Raw genomic sequence first — 20109 nt, 5'->3', positions numbered from 1 at the left:
TTCACAATGCATTTTCCTTTCATTGGTATGACTGAACCCGCATAAGCTGTTACTTTCATATTTGCTTTATGTATTTTTGGTCTCGGCCTGATCTTCATGAAATCAGTCTCTGAAATGACATTCACATTGGCTCCAGTATCCAATTTGAATTTTAGATGAATGTTGTTCACTTTCAGTGTAGTGATCCAATCTCTTTCTTCTCTTTCATCTTTTACAGCATTCACATAAAGTTCCTCCACTTCATAATGATCATCTACTGCATCTACCTTGCCTTTCATGTCTTGGTTCCTGCAGCAACGAGCATAGTGATTTGCTTTGTCGCAGTTTTTACATATTTTCCCATATGCTGGACATTGCTTTGGGGGATGTTGCGTACCACAACGAGTACAAGATTTTTGTTTGAGTATCCTATTTTTGTTGGGTTTTCTCACTCTTGCTTTGATCTCAGCAGTCTTGTTTTTGTTGAATCTGTGTGCATTTCTTTCCACTGCATCCACGTTGCAGCTAGAATCATTTAGCAACTCTTTAGCCTGTGATTTAACAGTCTCAGCGGCTCTACACAGTGCTAAGGCTTTTTCCAGGTCCAGATCTGATTCTCTGAGTAGCCTTTCTCTCAGTTTATTATCTGTAATGCCACACACTATTCTGTCTTTGATCAGTGATTCTGTTAATCCACCGAACTCACATGTCTTTGATCTGTTTCTCAGCTCATTTGCATATTGGTCAATAGTTTCTCCAACTGTCTGTACACATGTGAAGAATCTGTGCCTTTCAAACGTCACATTGCGTTTCGGAATGCAGTAAGCTTCAAACTTTTCCATTATTTTTGACAGCTTCATCTTGTCATCCTCAGCATCAAATGTGAAGTTATTGTAGACCTCTAGAGCTTCCTCTCCCACAACGTGCAAAAACATGGATGCTTTCATCTTTGAATGGCTTTCATCAGCTCCAATTGCAGACAAATACAGTTCAAAACGTTGCTTAAATCTCTTCCAATTTTCAGCCACGTTACCTGTTAGCTGCAGAGCTGTGGGTGGACGTAAAGCTTCCATTTCTGCCGTTTTCTGCCGTGGGTTGTGCTCAATGTCTTTCCTCCGTGGAATCTTTCGTTCCAAGTCCTTTTATCGTCCTCTTGTCTTCCAGACCAATTCTGACACCATGTGTTGCTTTGTGTAAGCGGGTTCGGTAAATGATACAACTTCTGGATAGAGTTGAGGTTCTTTATTAGGACGGCTGTGTTGGTTGGAGGGAGAAGGCAATTCACATGTGTGGCTCTCGTAGGCTCTCATCAGACTGACTTGCAGCAGCGCGCATGCACCTTTGATCTATAGCCAGGCATCACTAGTAGAACATGCAAATACGATTTGCTCATATCATTACACCCATTAGATTTTAAAAACAAAAAAATAAAGTGCGTGGTGTTTAAAAAAACTAACAATTATACAATTTCCTCCAAATCTTCATAGAACAGGTTCAATGTAAATGTCTTTTTAAAATCGGTGTAAAAAAATACGATATTTCTGAGTTGTTTGTAGATGTGTACCTTACGAAATCAGTTTAGGAAATGGATCGATGTTTAAAAATAGATACATAAATAGATACATAAATGAAACAACCCACAACCATCGAGCGCGCGCCCCACTTCTGGGTTGACACCGGAACATGTTGAACATTTTCCGCCAGTTTTGTCACCGAGTCGCGGTGCATTGTGGGTCGTTAGTCCGACAGTGAAGCCGAACCAAATATGGCTGCTAACCTCAGGCAGCGGAATGAGCCTTCAGATTCAAGCTTATGAATGAACTTTTTAACCATAAATCCCTCTCGCCAGTGCCAACGGTCACCGTGCCACACCCGTGGATGACTTAACACGTTCGCTCGCCGCTAAAGACTGACGAACAAGTGAGGTTACAGTCTCGTATGAATTCCGACGAGAAGGAGGACTGTGAGTGTGCGCCACCACAGGCCGACATTAGCCCAGAAGGAGGAGTTGACAGGTGGGTACGCGACGAGGAAAGAGCCGGGGATGCTATTTGGCTCTCATCTTGGTTGCTCGTGTGATGCCCACCGCTTTCCGCAATCCTGTCCCACACAATACCCTCGTGACTCTGTTCAGTGATGGTTTTGATAAAATCACATTTCAAAATCAACAATTATTTTTAAGCAGATACAGTGTTTGTAGTAATGGCTTGCTACATTAGCATGCTTGGGCAACTCAATATCGTTTCCCTTTTTGTGTCCCACTGACCGTTTACCAATATATCCGCTTTTTCCCTGCATGCTGTTTTCTAAACACAGAGCAAAATGTCACTGTGAACGTATATTCATAACTATATTTATTTGCCTCATATTAACGTTGGCTGGCCGGCGCTATGCATCTTCTCAACTGGGACTTTGCTGCTTAGTTGCAACGCTCTGATGGCACAGTGCCTTTTGTTTAAATCTACTCACACGGTGGTAATTGTATTGTATATTCTTCTTTGTCCTTGTTCCATAAGACAACAAGACGACCCTGCTGTAGAAAACGCAGAAGCAAGCCGAATGTAAGTCATTTTCCCCAATACAAAATTCCTGCATACATTTAATAGTTGAAGCAAACCAAACCTTGCAAACTGGCTCAGTCCAAACAACCAAGTTGCATGGCATAAAGGCAAAATGACATTGGATGTGCTTCATGATCTTGTAATGTCGTTTTATTTTTAATTTCTTGATCACTTGGATAATTTTGAACACACAGGAAGCGAGCAGCTGCCAAGCATCTAATAGAGCGCTATTACCACCAGTTAACCGAGGGCTGTGGGAATGAATCATGCTCCAACTCATGGTGTGCCTCGTCTTTCGGCTTCCGCCGCATGGACAACAATGCGGCAGCTGTCAAAGCCCTGGAGCTCTACAAGGTCAATACGAAACTCTGTGACCCTCACCCCTCCAAGAAAGGTACAGCTTCGGTCTACCTGGAGAACTCACCATGCACCAATACCAAGATAAACCATAAGGATATCCACTCTGTACGGGACAATTTCAAAGGTGAGTTGAAAATCGGACACAAGTTACGGAGAATTACGTCTGCTACAAATATTTTGCGATTTCCCCTTTGTGTATGTCTGTAACAACGATCTAAATGATTTGAAAGGTGGTCTTGAATTTTGCTAATTTTTTTGTAATAACAATAATACATTTCATTTAGAAGCAGCGTTCAAAACTAAGTCAGATTTCTGAGATAAAATTGAGAATTGTGCCAACTTAATTTTTTTCTTTGCTAGCCCTAATCCCGTTCTGTAAAAATGGCATGAAGTTGTGATGTGAATGAATGTGCGTGTGTTACTTGAAAGAATAATTGCTTTACTTTACACATTGACACACAAACAAGGAACAGCTCATACAGAAAGCTCACCTTTGAAAATATTAGCAAGTAGAAGACATTAAAACGATGGTTACACCGTGTTGTCACTATAGTTGACATTATATATTTGGATTGGATTGGATATGCCTTTATTAGTCTCACAGTGGAAAAATTTACATTTCACAGCAGCATGCCAAAATGGAACTGTATAGTGCCACTTAGCAGTTTTTTTGACAACGATACTAGTGCAGCGTGTTCTACCGGAAACAAATTCCTTGTGTGTCCTACATACTTGGCAATAAAGATGATTCTGATTCTGATTCTGATTCTGAGCAAAGTGATGAAAGGAACTTGCACTGGTTATTGTAATTTTTACTTCTTTTGGAGAGATCAAAATGTTCCCAGACAGGGGTTGTTCTCTTCTTTTTTTGTTGTGAACGGTGCGTCCAATGCAGAACAAATCCGATTGACGTTGGGTGTGTCAGCCGTCAGCTCATTGTCATCTTGGTGCACCATTGTATTTCCAATCTTTAAGTGGGTGATGACGTAGAAATCCCATCTTGCGAGGCATCGGCCAGAGCCGCGTGCATTCAGAGGCTTTGGGCGTGACGACAACCGAAATCAACCCATGCCTCGAATCGCGCTTCACAAATTCTTTCACCTGTTTACTCGGCATGTGCCTCGGAGCCTTGGCACAGTCTGTCGCATCACTATCTGTCACATACAACTATTTGACTCAACAATCAAAACAGACTTTACTTTGCCGCTATTTTAGACTGTGCTCACAGAAACCAAGTAAAATTTTCTTAATGCATTCAATAAATCGAATGAATTTTTGTTGTGCGCAATTGCACATTTTGGAACATGGCGGAGGGTTGTCTAAACATTTTGCAAAGGGAGCCAGATTTGGTGATTTGACGGGAGGCTGCGGGCCGGATGAAAATTGATCATGGGCCGCATGTGGACCCCGGGGCGAACTTTGGACGTGTCTGCATTACGGGAATGGCAACTGGAGGCCATCTTGCGATATCGGCATCAAAATTTTACCTCAACCCTTCAGTGCCGTTTCAGTTTTTGAATCATTTCCCGCTTCCCTCGACAGATGTGAACTACCTGACGGAGGACAAAGTGTACGAGATCTTGGATATCTGCAGTGAGAATGAGGATTACTCCCCTCTCATCCGTGTCATCGGCCGAGTGTTCTCCAGTGCCGAGGTCCTGGTCCAGAGTTTCAGACGGTCGAGTCCTCACACCAAAGAGGAGCTCAAGTCCCTTCAGGAAAAAGACGAGGACAAAGACGAGGATGAAAAAGAAGCCGCCACCTGCTCGACAGCCGCCATGGAAGAAGACTCCTCCACGTCTCCTTCGTCGTCACGCCTCGGGGAAAGCTCCTCTGCGGAAAACACGGTTCAAAAACTGGGCCCGGACGAGGTGACGGTTGACATTGACGCGGTGCGCCGTGTGTACGAGCGCCTGCTGTGCAACGAGAAGATAGAAGCTGCTTTCTTGAACGCACTGGTCTACCTCTCTCCCAACGTGGAGTGCGACTTAACGTACCATAACGTTTATTCCCGCGACCCGAATTACCTGAACCTGTTTGTTATCGTGATGGAGAACAGCAACCTCCACAGCCCCGAGTATTTAGAAATCGCCCTGCCGCAGTTCTGCAAGGCCATGAGCAAACTCCCCCTCGCCGCCCAAGCCAAACTTTCGCGACTGTGGGCGCACTACAACGCCCAGCACATTCGCCGCATGGTGGAGACTTTCCAGCAGCTCATCACCTATAAGGTGATCAGCAACGAGTTCAACAGCCGCAACCTGGTGAACGACGACGACGCGGTGGTGGCGGCCACCAAATGCTTGAAGATTGTCTACTATGCAAACGTCCTGGGCGGCGATTTGGATACGGAGCACAACGAGGACGAGGACGATGAGCCTATCCCGGAATCAAGCGAGCTGACTTTGCAAGAACTCCTGGGCGAGGAGAGGCGTAACAAAAAGGGTCCCCGCGTGGACCCCCTGGAGACGGAATTGGGCATCCATACTGACGATTGTCGGCGGCCGCTCGTCCCCTTCGAGGAGTTTGTCAACGAGCCTCTGAACGAGGTGCTGGAGATGGACAAGGACTATACTTTTTTTAAGGTGGAGACTGAAAACAAGTTCTCCTTCATGACGTGTCCCTTCATCCTCAACGCCGTCACCAAGAATCTGGGCCTCTACTACGACAACCGCATCCGCATGTACAGCGAACGACGTATTACGGTGCTTTATAGTTTAGTGCAGGGCCAGCAGCTGAATCCGTACCTACGGCTGAAGGTCCGCCGGGACCACATCATCGACGACGCTCTGGTCAGGGTACGTGCGGCTCGATCCTGTGTTTTTCCCAAAAATGCGCCATATTGATAACTTTATCCTCTCAACGCGAGGCGGTTGGCAATCTTGCAAAAATGCCGTCTGTCCTTACATAATGGTGACTAATCTTGTGTTTTATATAGCGTCCGTAAAATGAAAGAAAAATAACATTTTTTTATTGTTGTTGTTTTTTTAAATAATATGATTGTATTGGTATATTGCCCGGTTCAATCAAAAAACAAACAATGTCATCAGCTGCATCATGAATTCTAACATTTAAGAATGACTTTTGGATTGGATTGGATTAGCGTTCCGCAGTGGATAAATTTACATTTCACAGCAGCAAAGGGATGAAAATAAGAGGAAAGGAAAGAAAGAAGTAGAAAAACACAAGACTGGACTGAAAATTTCATATTTTTGAATGTCAACCACAACAAAAGTCATTATTCTTGACTTCAGATTTGAAAACGAGTTATTCATTAATTGGCTGTGTGCTCTGTATGTAATATTTGAAGGGATTTAAACATTCCAATGGATTCCCCAAATTCATAACGGCCCTCGAGAGGAAACCATAACTACAATGTGGCCCGCGGCAAAAAATGACTTTGACACCCCTGCCTTAGATGATCTTCTTTCATCAGAAAAATGTATTAATTTCTAAGTTATATGGGTCTGGCGTTATCTGAGCTTGAAATGTGGTTGGCTGTACAAAATACAATACAATACATACAACAACTGAAGCTTGAAACAAGCGCTATCTTGGAAAAAAAGGGAAATGCTGCCCCCTCGTGGAAGGCAAAAACATTACCAGAGGTCTGACCAGCGCTTTATTGGCACCCCCCGCAAGAAAAACCAAAGCGTGAACAAATTCGGGAATGGTGCTCCTCGTCACATTTTTCAATTCCCGAATAAATATGGGAATGTTAGCGAATGAGTTAAAAAGTTCAATTGATAAATTTAACTTACCGATGCAATCTTCAAGTCAGGAAACATTTGTTCTGTTAATCCTCAGAAGTGATCGGCAGGTTGTGTTTGGCAACAAATTGCCAGAACAAAATGTCCACTTTTGTCACAGCATCCGATGAGTATGTGATTTTGTTTAGAGGCAAAAATTGTTCATTGACGGGCTTGTAACTTTTCACGCTTATTGCAACACTGAATTCTCACGATCAAATGGCTACAGACCAATTTGATGCATTGCCTCATTGCCGTAATTGTGACAAAATCAAAACAAGGAAAAAAAACATAATGGATGGAAAAAGTACAGATTTTGAATGGACGGCGTGCGCATTTAAAAATCAGTGCTCACTTGTACAAATTACACCGAAACCCTACAAGTTGACATGTATGATAAAACCGGAAATGTCCCCTTTTGTTAACAGCTGGAAATGATCGCCATGGAGAATCCGGCGGACCTGAAGAAGCAGCTGTACGTGGAATTTGAAGGGGAGCAAGGTGTGGATGAAGGGGGTGTTTCCAAAGAGTTTTTTCAGCTGGTGGTTGAGGAGATCTTCAACCCGGATATTGGTGAGACATCACCGCTTTACCCAAATGCCCCTCAAACCTGAGCCGGATGGGCTATTGCGGGGAATCACGGTCAAATTTGGAACAGGGAATTTATGTCAAGTGGGTATGTTACACAGTTAAAAAAATATGGGACTTAAAGGTTAACCGAGGGCTGTGGGAATGAATCATGCTCCAACTCATGGTGTGCCTCGTCTTTCGGCTTCCGCCGCATGGACAACAATGCGGCAGCTGTCAAAGCCCTGGAGCTCTACAAGGTCAATACGAAACTCTGTGACCCTCACCCCTCCAAGAAAGGTACAGCTTCGGTCTACCTGGAGAACTCACCATGCACCAATACCAAGATAAACCATAAGGATATCCACTCTGTACGGGACAATTTCAAAGGTGAGTTGAAAATCGGACACAAGTTACGGAGAATTACGTCTGCTACAAATATTTTGCGATTTCCCCTTTGTGTATGTCTGTAACAACGATCTAAATGATTTGAAAGGTGGTCTTGAATTTTGCTAATTTTTTTGTAATAACAATAATACATTTCATTTAGAAGCAGCGTTCAAAACTAAGTCAGATTTCTGAGATAAAATTGAGAATTGTGCCAACTTAATTTTTTTCTTTGCTAGCCCTAATCCCGTTCTGTAAAAATGGCATGAAGTTGTGATGTGAATGAATGTGCGTGTGTTACTTGAAAGAATAATTGCTTTACTTTACACATTGACACACAAACAAGGAACAGCTCATACAGAAAGCTCACCTTTGAAAATATTAGCAAGTAGAAGACATTAAAACGATGGTTACACCGTGTTGTCACTATAGTTGACATTATATATTTGGATTGGATTGGATATGCCTTTATTAGTCTCACAGTGGAAAAATTTACATTTCACAGCAGCATGCCAAAATGGAACTGTATAGTGCCACTTAGCAGTTTTTTTGACAACGATACTAGTGCAGCGTGTTCTACCGGAAACAAATTCCTTGTGTGTCCTACATACTTGGCAATAAAGATGATTCTGATTCTGATTCTGATTCTGAGCAAAGTGATGAAAGGAACTTGCACTGGTTATTGTAATTTTTACTTCTTTTGGAGAGATCAAAATGTTCCCAGACAGGGGTTGTTCTCTTCTTTTTTTGTTGTGAACGGTGCGTCCAATGCAGAACAAATCCGATTGACGTTGGGTGTGTCAGCCGTCAGCTCATTGTCATCTTGGTGCACCATTGTATTTCCAATCTTTAAGTGGGTGATGACGTAGAAATCCCATCTTGCGAGGCATCGGCCAGAGCCGCGTGCATTCAGAGGGGGGGGGGGGGGGGGGGGGGGGGGGGGGGGGGGGGGGGGGGGGGGGGGGGGGGGGGGGGGGGGGGGGGGGGGGGGGGGGGGGGGGGGGGGGGGGGGGGGGGGGGGGGGGGGGGGGGGGGGGGGGGGGGGGGGGGGGGGGGGGGGGGGGGGGGGGGGGGGGGGGGGGGGGGGGGGGGGGGGGGGGGGGGGGGGGGGGGGGGGGGGGGGGGGGGGGGGGGGGGGGGGGGGGGGGGGGGGGGGGGGGGGGGGGGGGGGGGGGGGGGGGGGGGGTTTTTTTTTTTTTTTTTTTTTTTTTTTTTTTTTTTTTTTTTTTTTTTTTTTTTTTTTTTTTTTTTTTTTTTTTCCGGATATTGGTGAGACATCACCGCTTTACCCAAATGCCCCTCAAACCTGAGCCGGATGGGCTATTGCGGGGAATCACGGTCAAATTTGGAACAGGGAATTTATGTCAAGTGGGTATGTTACACAGTTAAAAAAAATATGGGACTTAAAGGGCAACCGACGCCCCCGGACAAGTTGTGTCCATAATTTGTAAAATCACTTCAAATGATTTCTACTGAGCATATTTTACAAAGATTCCACGGTATATTGCTATATTTTACGTTTTAAGAGTCGCGCTGAATATTCAGGAAGTCTTGTTTTCGAGTTGATGACGATGCCTGACGTCACGTCTAGAACGCACCTGACCGAGAAAGCAACACACAATGCATTTTGGGTACTTTGTTTGGTCTGAAAAGTTCGTGTTTATGGCGAAATTAGAAGGAAAACATAATGTGATGGTGAATTGTTGTGTGTTGGAGCAAGACTACTATTTGCTACTAGTTGACACAAATTCCTAGCGGACAAATCAGCCCATTTCCAACGGAGCTGGGGCGCCATCTTGTGCATTTCCTGGGATGCTACATTGGAATCCAGACGCCTCAAAATGAGACGGAAGGACTTCTTTCATCGCTTGCAAACATTTATGTTTTCCTCTTCACAACTATTTGAATCATATTCATAACAGGATGAGTAACAAGAAAGCATCTTCTCCGAATCTGAAGCCATTGTTTTGATCCTCGGGCAAGGCAAGAAGTCTTGGCGTGACATCACGAACAAGGGGGCGGGACCTTCTGAAACTGGCCACTTCCGGGTTAAATTTGAAGTAGTTTTTGGACACTTAAGTCAGTTTTATTGGTGTTTTGCATTTGACTAAAAATATCATCCTGCGTGTTCTGGGTATTTTAGATGCTATAAAATGTTTTTCTGATGTCAGTTAGGAAACAAAAAATGGTGTCGGTTGTCCTTTAAGACTGACTGGCTGGTGACCAGTTCATTGTGCATCACCCAAGAATAATAATAATAATAAATAAGTAAACAATGTACGTATATAATAATAATATTAATAATAAACAAATGATGTTGATGATATCATGTTTGCCTCACACTACAGAGTTTGTGAGTTCAAGTCCGGCTCCCGCTCTACTCCTGTGTGGAGTTAGCATGTTCTCCACAGGCACGCGTGGGTTTTCACCGGGTCCTCCGGTTTCCTTCCATATTCCAAAAACAGGCATGGCAGGCTGGTGTAGCACTCCAAATTGTTTCAAGGAGTGAATGTGAGCACGGACGCTTGTTTGTCTTTGTGTGCGTTGCGATTGGCTGGCAACCAATTCAGGATGTTTATTTGTCTATTTATTTATTCATTTATTTGTCTGTTTATTTGTTGTTGTTTTCGGATTTCCTGAAACCTGTAATCATCGCTGAGAAATAACTTGGATGCCAAGGAACCTGCATATTTTGCCTTGATTTAAGATATTTCATCTTTGTTGGCTTTTTTTTCCAGCATTGAAAAGGAGATTTGTCTTGAGGGGGCTTTCAATTGCTTTTACTGTGAGAAATCAAAGCAAACAGAAGCGCGCCTCCGAGTGGTAAACAAGGCTTAGCTTATTAATGCGGCAAGTGTTGTTTTCCTCTGGCAGGCATGTTCACATATGATGAACTCACCAAACTCTTTTGGTTCAACCCTTCGTCGTTTGAAAACGAGGGCCAGTACACGCTGATCGGCATCGTTCTCGGCCTGGCCATCTACAACAACTGCATCAAGTACCTCTTCAGACCCGAAGAAATTGAGCTGCTGATATGCGGGAGCAGGGTGAGATCACGCCTCATGTACATCATTGAGATCTATGGCCAACTGATTTGTTACACCGCCACCATCAAATGTTTTTTTTTTTCCAATCGTTTTTGACCTTGGCCACATTTCTTTCATTGAAAAAAAAATCACGCTGCACACCACTACTTAAAAATATGGGGGGGAACTCATCTTAACAGTTGTTGAAAGAAGATATTGTATTTATCTTTTTATTTATTTGTTTGTTTATTTAGCTATTTACTTATTTATTTATGGATTTGTCAAGATGGAGGACACTGATTCACTGTGGCGACCCCTTGAAGGGAAAAGCCGAAAGGAAAAGAAGATTAATGTATTTGTCTTTATTTATGTATTTTTCTTCTTCTTTGTCTTTTCATTCATTTGTTTATCTGTCTATCCATTTTTTATTTATATATTTTTATTTTGAATTTTTTTGTTTGTTTCATTTTTTTATGTATTTATTTTGGTAGTTGTTTTAACATAAAAAAAATAACATTATAACACAATTATACTAGGAATCAAATTAACATCAATCCAATATTTGTTGCATTCGTTTTAATGCCAAATAAAATTTAAGAAGTAAAAAAAGACATTTTAAAATAATAATGTCTAATAATATATACAGTAATAATCATATAAAAAATAATTCCAATATGATAAATTTGGTTTCAAGATGCAGTGGATTTTTCAGACATTTCCTTTGCACTAACCTACATATTTAAACCAAGAGTGCCAAATGGAGGAGAAAAAAAAATATATATCACAAGTGCTTCGTGAAGCTTCGTTTTCCCGTCACCATGCTCAAGTACTGTCAATGCCCTGATTGGCTGCAAAGAGTCATTACATCGTATCGTGTGATTGGTTGGACTCCTGTCACGCACCGAAGTACCCGGCAAATTATTCGGCGTATATTAATGAGCGGTCTGTCAGCTCATGTTCCTCTTGTGTTTGTTGTCCAGAATTTAGACTTCATGGCACTAGAAGACACAACAGAATATGATGGAGGCTACAACCGAGATTCTCGAATCATCAAGTAAGCTCAATCCACCTCATCATCATTTTTTTAATGTATTATTATTATGTCATAATGTAAAAATAATTTTGGCTCCTATTGTATCGAGATGAGCAAGGCAGCAATATCTTTTCCTCCTTATTTTTGGGGTGCGTTGTCTGTGTGTTTAGGGAGTTCTGGGAAACGTTGCACTCTTTTGGGGAGGAACAGAAGCGCCTCTTTCTTCAGTTCACCACGGGCACGGACAGAGCACCCGTAGGCGGGCTCGGCAAACTGAAGATGATTATTGCCAAGAATGGGCCAGACACGGATCGGTGAGCGCCACATTCACGCGACTATGGACAGCTGTTTGAGCATTTGTTAAGGTTCATGTGCCACTAGACTATTTATCCTCACCGGTGATGCAGCATTAATACATTTCTGTGAATTTTGGGAGTTAGGATTATTTTATTACTTTCGGTTTTGAACTGCTCAAGTGGAACGACAACAAAGCACGCTCATAATGTCCTAAAATGCTGTAATCCCCTTGCATATAGGTAAACGTAGATACAATAACTTTGAATACAAACTGCGTTACTTTTGAAAAATCATACAAAAATGAGGAAGGGGAAAATAACAAGAATTCGTCACATGGTACAAACAATTAGATGCATTGTTAAATACTGTATTTTCCGCACTATAAAGCCCACCGGATTAAAGGCGCACCTTCAATGAATGACATATTTTTCCAAATATAAGTATATACAGTAGAGCCTGGGGTTATATTATGCGTACATTACTGTAGATTGTCCTTGAGAGTTTTGAAAGGCGCTTATAAATGAAATGTATTCTTATTCTTATAACTATTATTATTATTATTATTATATGGTGCTGCGCTAAAGGGAATGTCAACAAAAATGGTCAGATTTCGCCATCATTTTCCTGTGTGAATGTCTCACACAAAAATAGAAATTGCAGAATAGTATAATTGTTATATTTTCTCCATTTTTACGATCTCAAAAATATTCAAGGGTTTTATCAGAGTTGATCACAATACAGTAATAAATATCATTGTCAAAGATTACCAATCATCTTTGTTTAAATTTTTTTGTTCCTCAGAGGTTTTTGTGGAATATTTTGGCCTTAAATTTTTCAGAAATAAAAATGTTTTCAGACATTAAATACAAAAACAAGCAACAAAAAAACGGCAAATTTTCCATTTCTAATCATTGTGCCAAAAACGGAAAAATTTGGGCAAATCGGGGAAAAAAAAATCCGCCTGGAGAAGTAATTTCAAGAGATTACTGAAATGAAATGCGATTTCTTTTGACCTTAAATTGTCAGAAATATACACATTCTTTTGAGACATTAAATACATAACAAGCAACAAACACAAATGTTTCCATTTTTTGAGACACTAAATACAAAAAAAACAAGCAAAAAAACCCAGCCAAATTTTCCAATTCTAATCATTGTGCCAAAAACGGAAAATTAAATTATGGTTAAATCGAGAAAAAAATTCCACCTGGAGAAGTAATTTTAAGATTACCGAAATGAAACACCGTTTTATATATCCCAGCATGCACTACGTCTTCTCCGTGGGGGGGTTGCCGACAGCAGTTCTGAGACCTGTTGGGACTTAAAGGACAACCGACGTCTCCGGACAAGTTGTGTCCATAATTTGTAAAATGGCTTCAAATGACTTCTACTGAGCGTATTTTACAAAGATTCCACCGCATATGGCTATATTTTACGTTTTAAGACTCGCGCTCAGGAAGTCTTGTTTTTGAGTTGGTGACGAGTCCGTACGTGACGTCACTGAAGGAACGCCCCTGACCCAAAAAAAAGACACATTGTAGCAGTCTTTCCATCACGTCAATGTATTTTGCTGTACTTGTTTGGTCTGAAAACCTTGTGTTGCACCAAAAAGCCGCCAGAAGAGTGCGACCAAGCTCCATGGAAGGAATTTATCAGCCTGTGGAAACGGGCTGATTAATTCCTCACAGGAGCTTGGACGCCATTTTCTGCCTCTTTTTGGGTGATACATTTCCCCCCAATGTTGCCTCAAAATGGCACGGAATAAATTATTTAATCGATTGCAAACATGTATGCTTTCCTCTTCAGAACTACTTGAATCATATTCATAACTGGATGTGTAACAACAAAGCATATTCTCCGAATCTGACGCCATTTATTTTGATTCTCCAGTTATGCAAGACGTCTTGGCGTGACGTCACGAACTGGGGGCGGGACTTTCTGAATAGGCCCAATTCGCAGCTCAATTTGTTTGCAGATTTTGGACACTTTAAGTCATTTTTATTGGTGTTTTGCATTTGAATAAAAATATCATACTGCGTGTTTTGGGTATTTTAGATGCTATAAAACGTTTTTCCGATGTCAGTTAGGAAACAAAAAACTGATGTCGGTTGTCCTTTAATATTACTTCACATACAAGGCGCACCGGATTATAAATTGCAGGGTCATCTTTACAAGAAAATGGAGGCTTTTGGGTACGCCTTATACACCGGAAAATACGCTTTGTCATCGCTGAGGGGAAGAAAAAAAAACATACCTGTGTATGGACGTTAAGGACCAGGAATAAATGCACAAACGACCTACCATACGCAACAATCCATCTGCAATTAGTTCCTGATGATCTACGTTTCCCCCCAACAGGCTACCAACATCTCACACTTGCTTTAATGTGCTACTGCTGCCTGAGTACAGCAGTAAGGAGAAGCTGAGGGAGCGACTGCTGAAAGCCATCACCTACGCCAAAGGGTTTGGCATGCTCTGAACCCCGCCGCCCACCCTACACCGGCACAATACCACTCTTACACCGCCCGCTCCAAACACACGGCGAATAGACTTGTCGGCCCATTTTGCGCTGCCCGTTTTTAAAAGGAAATGCATACATAAATGTAATTATGAGGCACTGTACGTGGCAACGGTTGGAAAATAAATCCTTCGCTGTGCCCGTATTATCAAACGTTGTCGTCTTTCGATGTAAGTAAGCACAGAGATCGCCTGATCAAAAATACACACATCCTCTTGAACACGGATGTGCAGCTGCCTCCCCCCGCTTACTTTATGTACAGAGAGGACGATTTTCTATTTATTTTATGTTTCACTTGCCCCCCCACCCATGTCCGCCTCCCCCATCCAACAGTGAAACAAAGGTTATTAATCTCTGGACATCATCCAGGATTATTGAACAAAAAAAATCACCAGTAGAACATTATAGAAAGTTGGAAAAAAAACACATAGCCTTTCTTGGATTGTGAACACCCCCATTCCGGGATTAATAAAGGCGTACCAATTCTCATTCTTGCCTTTCTTAAAAAAAAAAATACAAAATAAACTCAGCATTGCACTCTCAAAATCCCCCCACACCCACGCACGCATCTCACTTGTTGTTTTGTGGGGATGGGGTGCAGATCAGACTGAAGTCTTGTCAGAGCTGCTGGATGTTCACTTTCCAATGGTGGTCTACAGGAAGCTGATGGGCAAGAAAGGAACCTTCAGGGACCTCGCCGACGCCAACCCCGTAAGTGTCACGTTGTCGGTGATGGAAAACGACTGTCGTTATTTATCCCGAGCGGGCTTTTTGGCAACTTGACAGATTCTCCACCAGAGCCTGAAAGAGCTGCTGGAGTATACGGGGAGCGTGGAGGAGGACATGATGATCACCTTCCAGATTTCTCAGACCGACCTCTTCGGAAACCCTCTCATGTACGATTTGAGAGAAAACGGGGATAAAATTCCAGTGACGAATGACAACCGAAAGGTGAGCGGCGAACCAGCATCTCGTTACGCCCGGAACCACGAGGCGCCATTCATTTCCTCCGTGAATGTGCGCAGGAGTTTGTTGCTCAGTATGCCGAGTACATGCTGAACAAAAGTGTAGAGAAGCAGTTCAAAGCCTTTAGGAGAGGTTTCCACATGGTCACCAATGAGTCGCCACTCAAGTACCTCTTCAGACCCGAAGAAATTGAGCTGCTGATATGCGGGAGCAGGGTGAGATCACGCCTCATGTACATCATTGAGATCTATGGCCAGCTGATTTGTTACACCGCCACCATCGAATGTTTTTTTTTCCCAATCGTTTTTGACCTTGGCCACATTTCTTTCATTGAAACAAAAAATCACGCTGCACACCACTACTTAAAAATATGGGGGGGGGGGACTCATCTTAACAGTTGTTGGGAGAAGATATTGTATTTATCTTTTTATTTATTTGTGTGTTTATTTAGCTATTTACTTATTTATTTATGGATTTGTCAAGATGGAGGATACTGATTCACTGTGGCGACCCCTTGAAGGGAAAAGCCGAAAGGAAAAGAAGATTTATGTATTTGTCTTTATTTATGTATTTTTCTTCTTCTTTGTCTTTTCATTCATTTGTTTGTTTATCTGTCTATCCATTTTTTATTTATATATTTTTTATTTGGAATTTTTTTGTTTGTTTCATTTTTTTATGTATTTATTTTGGTAGTTGTTTTAACATCAAAAAAATAACATATTATAACACAATTATACTAGGAATCAAATTAACATCAATCCAATATTTGTTGCATTCGTTTTAATGGCAAATAAAATTTAAGAAGTAAAAAAAGACATTTTAAAATAATAATGTCTAATAATATATACAGTAATAATCATATAAAAATAATTCCAATATGATAAATTTGGTTTCAAGATGCAGTGGATTTTTCAGACATTTCCTTTGCACTAACCTACATATTTAAACCAAGAGTGCCAAATGGAGGAGAAAAAAAATATATATCACAAGTGCTTCGTGATGCTTCGTTTTCCCGTCACCATGCGCAAGTACTGTCAATGCCCTGATTGGCTGCAAAGAGTCATTACATCGTATCGTGTGATTGGTTGGACTCCTGTCACGCACCGAAGTACCCGGCAAATTATTCGGCGTATATTAATGAGCGGTCTGTCAGCTCATGTTCCTCTTGTGTTTGTTGTCCAGAATTTAGACTTCATGGCACTAGAAGACACAACGGAATATGATGGAGGCTACAACCGAGATTCTCGAATCATCAAGTAAGCTCAATCCACCTCATCATCATTTTTTAATGTATTATTAACATGTCATAATGTAAAAATAATTTTGGCTCCTATTGTATCGAGATGAGCAAGGCAGCAATATTTTTTCCTCCTTATTTTTGGGGTGCGTTGTCTGTGTGTTTAGGGAGTTCTGGGAAACGTTGCACTCTTTTGGGGAGGAACAGAAGCGCCTCTTTCTTCAGTTCACCACGGGCACGGACAGAGCACCCGTAGGCGGGCTCGGCAAACTGAAGATGATTATTGCCAAGAATGGGCCAGACACGGATCGGTGAGCGCCACATTCACGTGACTATGGACAGCTGTTTGAGCATTTGTTAAGGTTCACGTGCCACTAGACTATTTATCCTCACCGGTGATGCAGCGTTAATACATTTCTGTGAATTTTGGGAGTTAGGATTATTTTATTACTTTCGGTTTTGAACTGCTCAAGTGGAACGACAACAAAGCACGCTCATAATGTCCTAAAATGCTGTAATCCCCTTGCATATAGGTAAACGTAGATACAATAACTTTGAATACAAACTGCGTTACTTTTGAAAAATCATACAAAAATGAGGAAGGGGAAAATAACAAGAATTCGTCACATGGTACAAACAATTAGATGCATTGTTAAATACTGTATTTTCCGCACTATAAAGCCCACCGGATTAAAGGCGCACCTTCAATGAATGACATATTTTTCCAAATATAAGGCGCTACAGTAGAGCCTGGGGTTACATTATGCGTACATTACTGTAGAGTGTCCTTGAGAGTTTTGAAAGGCGCTTATAAATGAAATGTATTCTTATTCTTATAACTATTATTATTATTATTATTATTATTATTTATTATTATAATATGGTGCTGCGCTAAAGGGAATGTCAACAAAAATGGTCAGATTTCGCCATCATTTTCCTGTGTGAATGTCTCACACAAAAATAGAAATTGCAGAATAGTATAATTGTTGTATTTTCTCCATTTTTACGATCTCAAAAATATTCAAGGGTTTTATCAGAGTTGATCACAATACAGTAATAAATATCATTGTCAAAGATTACCAATCATCTTTGTTTAATTTTTTTTTGTTCCTCAGAGGTTTTTGTGGAATATTTTGGCCTTAAATTTTTCAGAAATAAAAATGTTTTGAGACATTAAATACAAAAACAAGCAACAAAAAAAACTGCAAATTTTCCATTTCTAATCATTGTGCCAAAAACGGAAAAATTCGGGCAAATCGGGGGGAAAAAAATCCGCCTGGAGAAGTAATTTCAAGAGATTACTGAAATGAAATGCGGTTTCTTTTGACCTTAAATTGTCAGAAATATACACATTCTTTTGAGACATTAAATACATAACAAGCAACAAACACAAATGTTTCCATTTTTTGAGACACTAAATACAAAATAAAACAAGCAAAAAAACCCAGCCAAATTTTCCAATTCTAATCATTGTGCCAAAAACGGAAAATTAAATTATGGTTAAATCGAGAAAAAAATTCCACCTGGAGAAGTAATTTTAAGATTACCGAAATGAAACACCGTTTTATATATCCCAGCATGCACTACGTCTTCTCCGTGGGGGTGTTGCCGACAGCAGTTCTGAGACCTGTTGGGACTTAAAGGACAACCGACGTCTCCGGACAAGTTGTGTCCATAATTTGTAAAATGGCTTCAAATGACTTCTACTGAGTGTATTTTACAAAGATTCCACCGCATATGGCTATATTTTACGTTTTAAGACTCGCGCTCAGGAAGTCTTGTTTTTGAGTTGGTGACGAGTCCGTACGTGACGTCACTGAAGGAACGCCCCTGACCCAAAAAAAAGACACATTGTAGCAGTCTTTCCATCACGTCAATGTATTTTGCTGTACTTGTTTGGTCTGAAAACCTTGTGTTGCACCAAAAAGCCGCCAGAAGAGTGCGACCAAGCTCCATGGAAGGAATTTATCAGCCTGTGGAAACGGGCTGATTAATTCCTCACAGGAGCTTGGACGCCATTTTCTGCCTCTTTTTGGGTGATACATTTCCCCCCAATGTTGCCTCAAAATGGCACGGAATAAATTAATTAATCGATTGCAAACATGTATGCTTTCCTCTTCAGAACTACTTGAATCATATTCATAACTGGATGTGTAACAACAAAGCATATTCTCCGAATCTGACGCCATTTATTTTGATTCTCCAGTTATGCAAGACGTCTTGGCGTGACGTCACGAACTGGGGGCGGGACTTTCTGAATTTGCCCAATTCGCAGCTCAATTTGTTTGCAGATTTTGGACACTTTAAGTCATTTTTATTGGTGTTTTGCATTTGAATAAAAATATCATTTTGGGTTTTGGGTATTTTAGATGCTATAAAACGTTTTTCCGATGTCAGTTAGGAAACAAAAAACTGATGTCGGTTGTCCTTTAATATTACTTCACATACAAGGCGCACCGGATTATAAATTGCAGGGTCATCTTTACAAGAAAATGGAGGCTTTTGGGTACGCCTTATACACCGGAAAATACGCTTTGTCATCGCTGAGGGGAAGAAAAAAAAACATACCTGTGTATGGACGTTAAGGACCAGGAATAAATGCACAAACGACCTACCATACGCAACAATCCATCTGCAATTAGTTCCTGATGATCTACGTTTCCCCCCAACAGGCTACCAACATCTCACACTTGCTTTAATGTGCTACTGCTGCCTGAGTACAGCAGTAAGGAGAAGCTGAGGGAGCGACTGCTGAAAGCCATCACCTACGCCAAAGGGTTTGGCATGCTCTGAACCCCGCCGCCCACCCTACACCGGCACAATACCACTCTTACACCGCCCGCTCCAAACACACGGCGAATAGACTTGTCGGCCCATTTTGCGCTGCCCGTTTTTAAAAGGAAATGCATACATAAATGTAATTATGAGGCACTGTACGTGGCAACGGTTGGAAAATAAATCCTTCGCTGTGCCCGTATTATCAAACGTTGTCGTCTTTCGATGTAAGTAAGCACAGAGATCGCCTGATCAAAAATACACACATCCTCTTGAACACGGATGTGCAGCTGCCTCCCCCCGCTTACTTTATGTACAGAGAGGACGATTTTCTATTTATTTTATGTTTCACTTGCCCCCCCACCCATGTCCGCCTCCCCCATCCAACAGTGAAACAAAGGTTATTAATCTCTGGACATCATCCAGGATTATTGAACAAAAAAAATCACCAGTAGAACATTATAGAAAGTTGGAAAAAAAACACATAGCCTTTCTTGGATTGTGAACACCCCCATTCCGGGATTAATAAAGGCGTACCAATTCTCATTCTTGCCTTTCTTAAAAAAAAAAATACAAAATAAACTCAGCATTGCACTCTCAAAATCCCCCCACACCCACGCACGCATCTCACTTGTTGTTTTGTGGGGATGGGGTGCA

General features: G+C 41.5%; 2 protein-coding genes across 2 annotated transcripts; both read left to right on the top strand.

The window, feature by feature from the left end:
• The first annotated feature begins 1720 nt into the window (after positions 1-1720).
• LOC148903792 (ubiquitin-protein ligase E3A-like) lies at positions 1721-19998 on the top strand. Its single transcript, XM_089008783.1, has 12 exons — positions 1721-1994; positions 2496-2540; positions 2735-3024; positions 4443-5695; positions 7075-7219; positions 10475-10596; positions 15102-15185; positions 15261-15425; positions 15500-15655; positions 16623-16696; positions 16845-16988; positions 19350-19998. The coding sequence occupies exons 1-12, from the start codon at positions 1918-1920 to the stop codon at positions 19468-19470; spliced, it is 2676 nt and encodes an 891-aa protein (XP_088864909.1). The 5' UTR covers positions 1721-1917; the 3' UTR covers positions 19471-19998.
• LOC148903793 (ubiquitin-protein ligase E3A-like) lies at positions 10601-14963 on the top strand. The gene is made up of 4 exons (XM_089008834.1): positions 10601-10647; positions 11607-11680; positions 11830-11973; positions 14315-14963. The coding sequence occupies exons 2-4, from the start codon at positions 11619-11621 to the stop codon at positions 14433-14435; spliced, it is 327 nt and encodes a 108-aa protein (XP_088864960.1). The 5' UTR covers positions 10601-10647; positions 11607-11618; the 3' UTR covers positions 14436-14963.
• Positions 19999-20109: the final 111 nt, after the last annotated feature.

The sequence above is a fragment of the Hippocampus bargibanti genome, linkage group LG01, assembly GCF_051943395.1.
Source record: "Hippocampus bargibanti isolate YZ-2025 linkage group LG01, ASM5194339v1, whole genome shotgun sequence".
In the NCBI taxonomy this organism is placed as follows: Eukaryota; Metazoa; Chordata; class Actinopteri; order Syngnathiformes; family Syngnathidae; genus Hippocampus; species Hippocampus bargibanti.
Note: the sequence above shows the minus strand (reverse complement) of the source record. Positions and strands in the feature narration are given on the sequence as shown.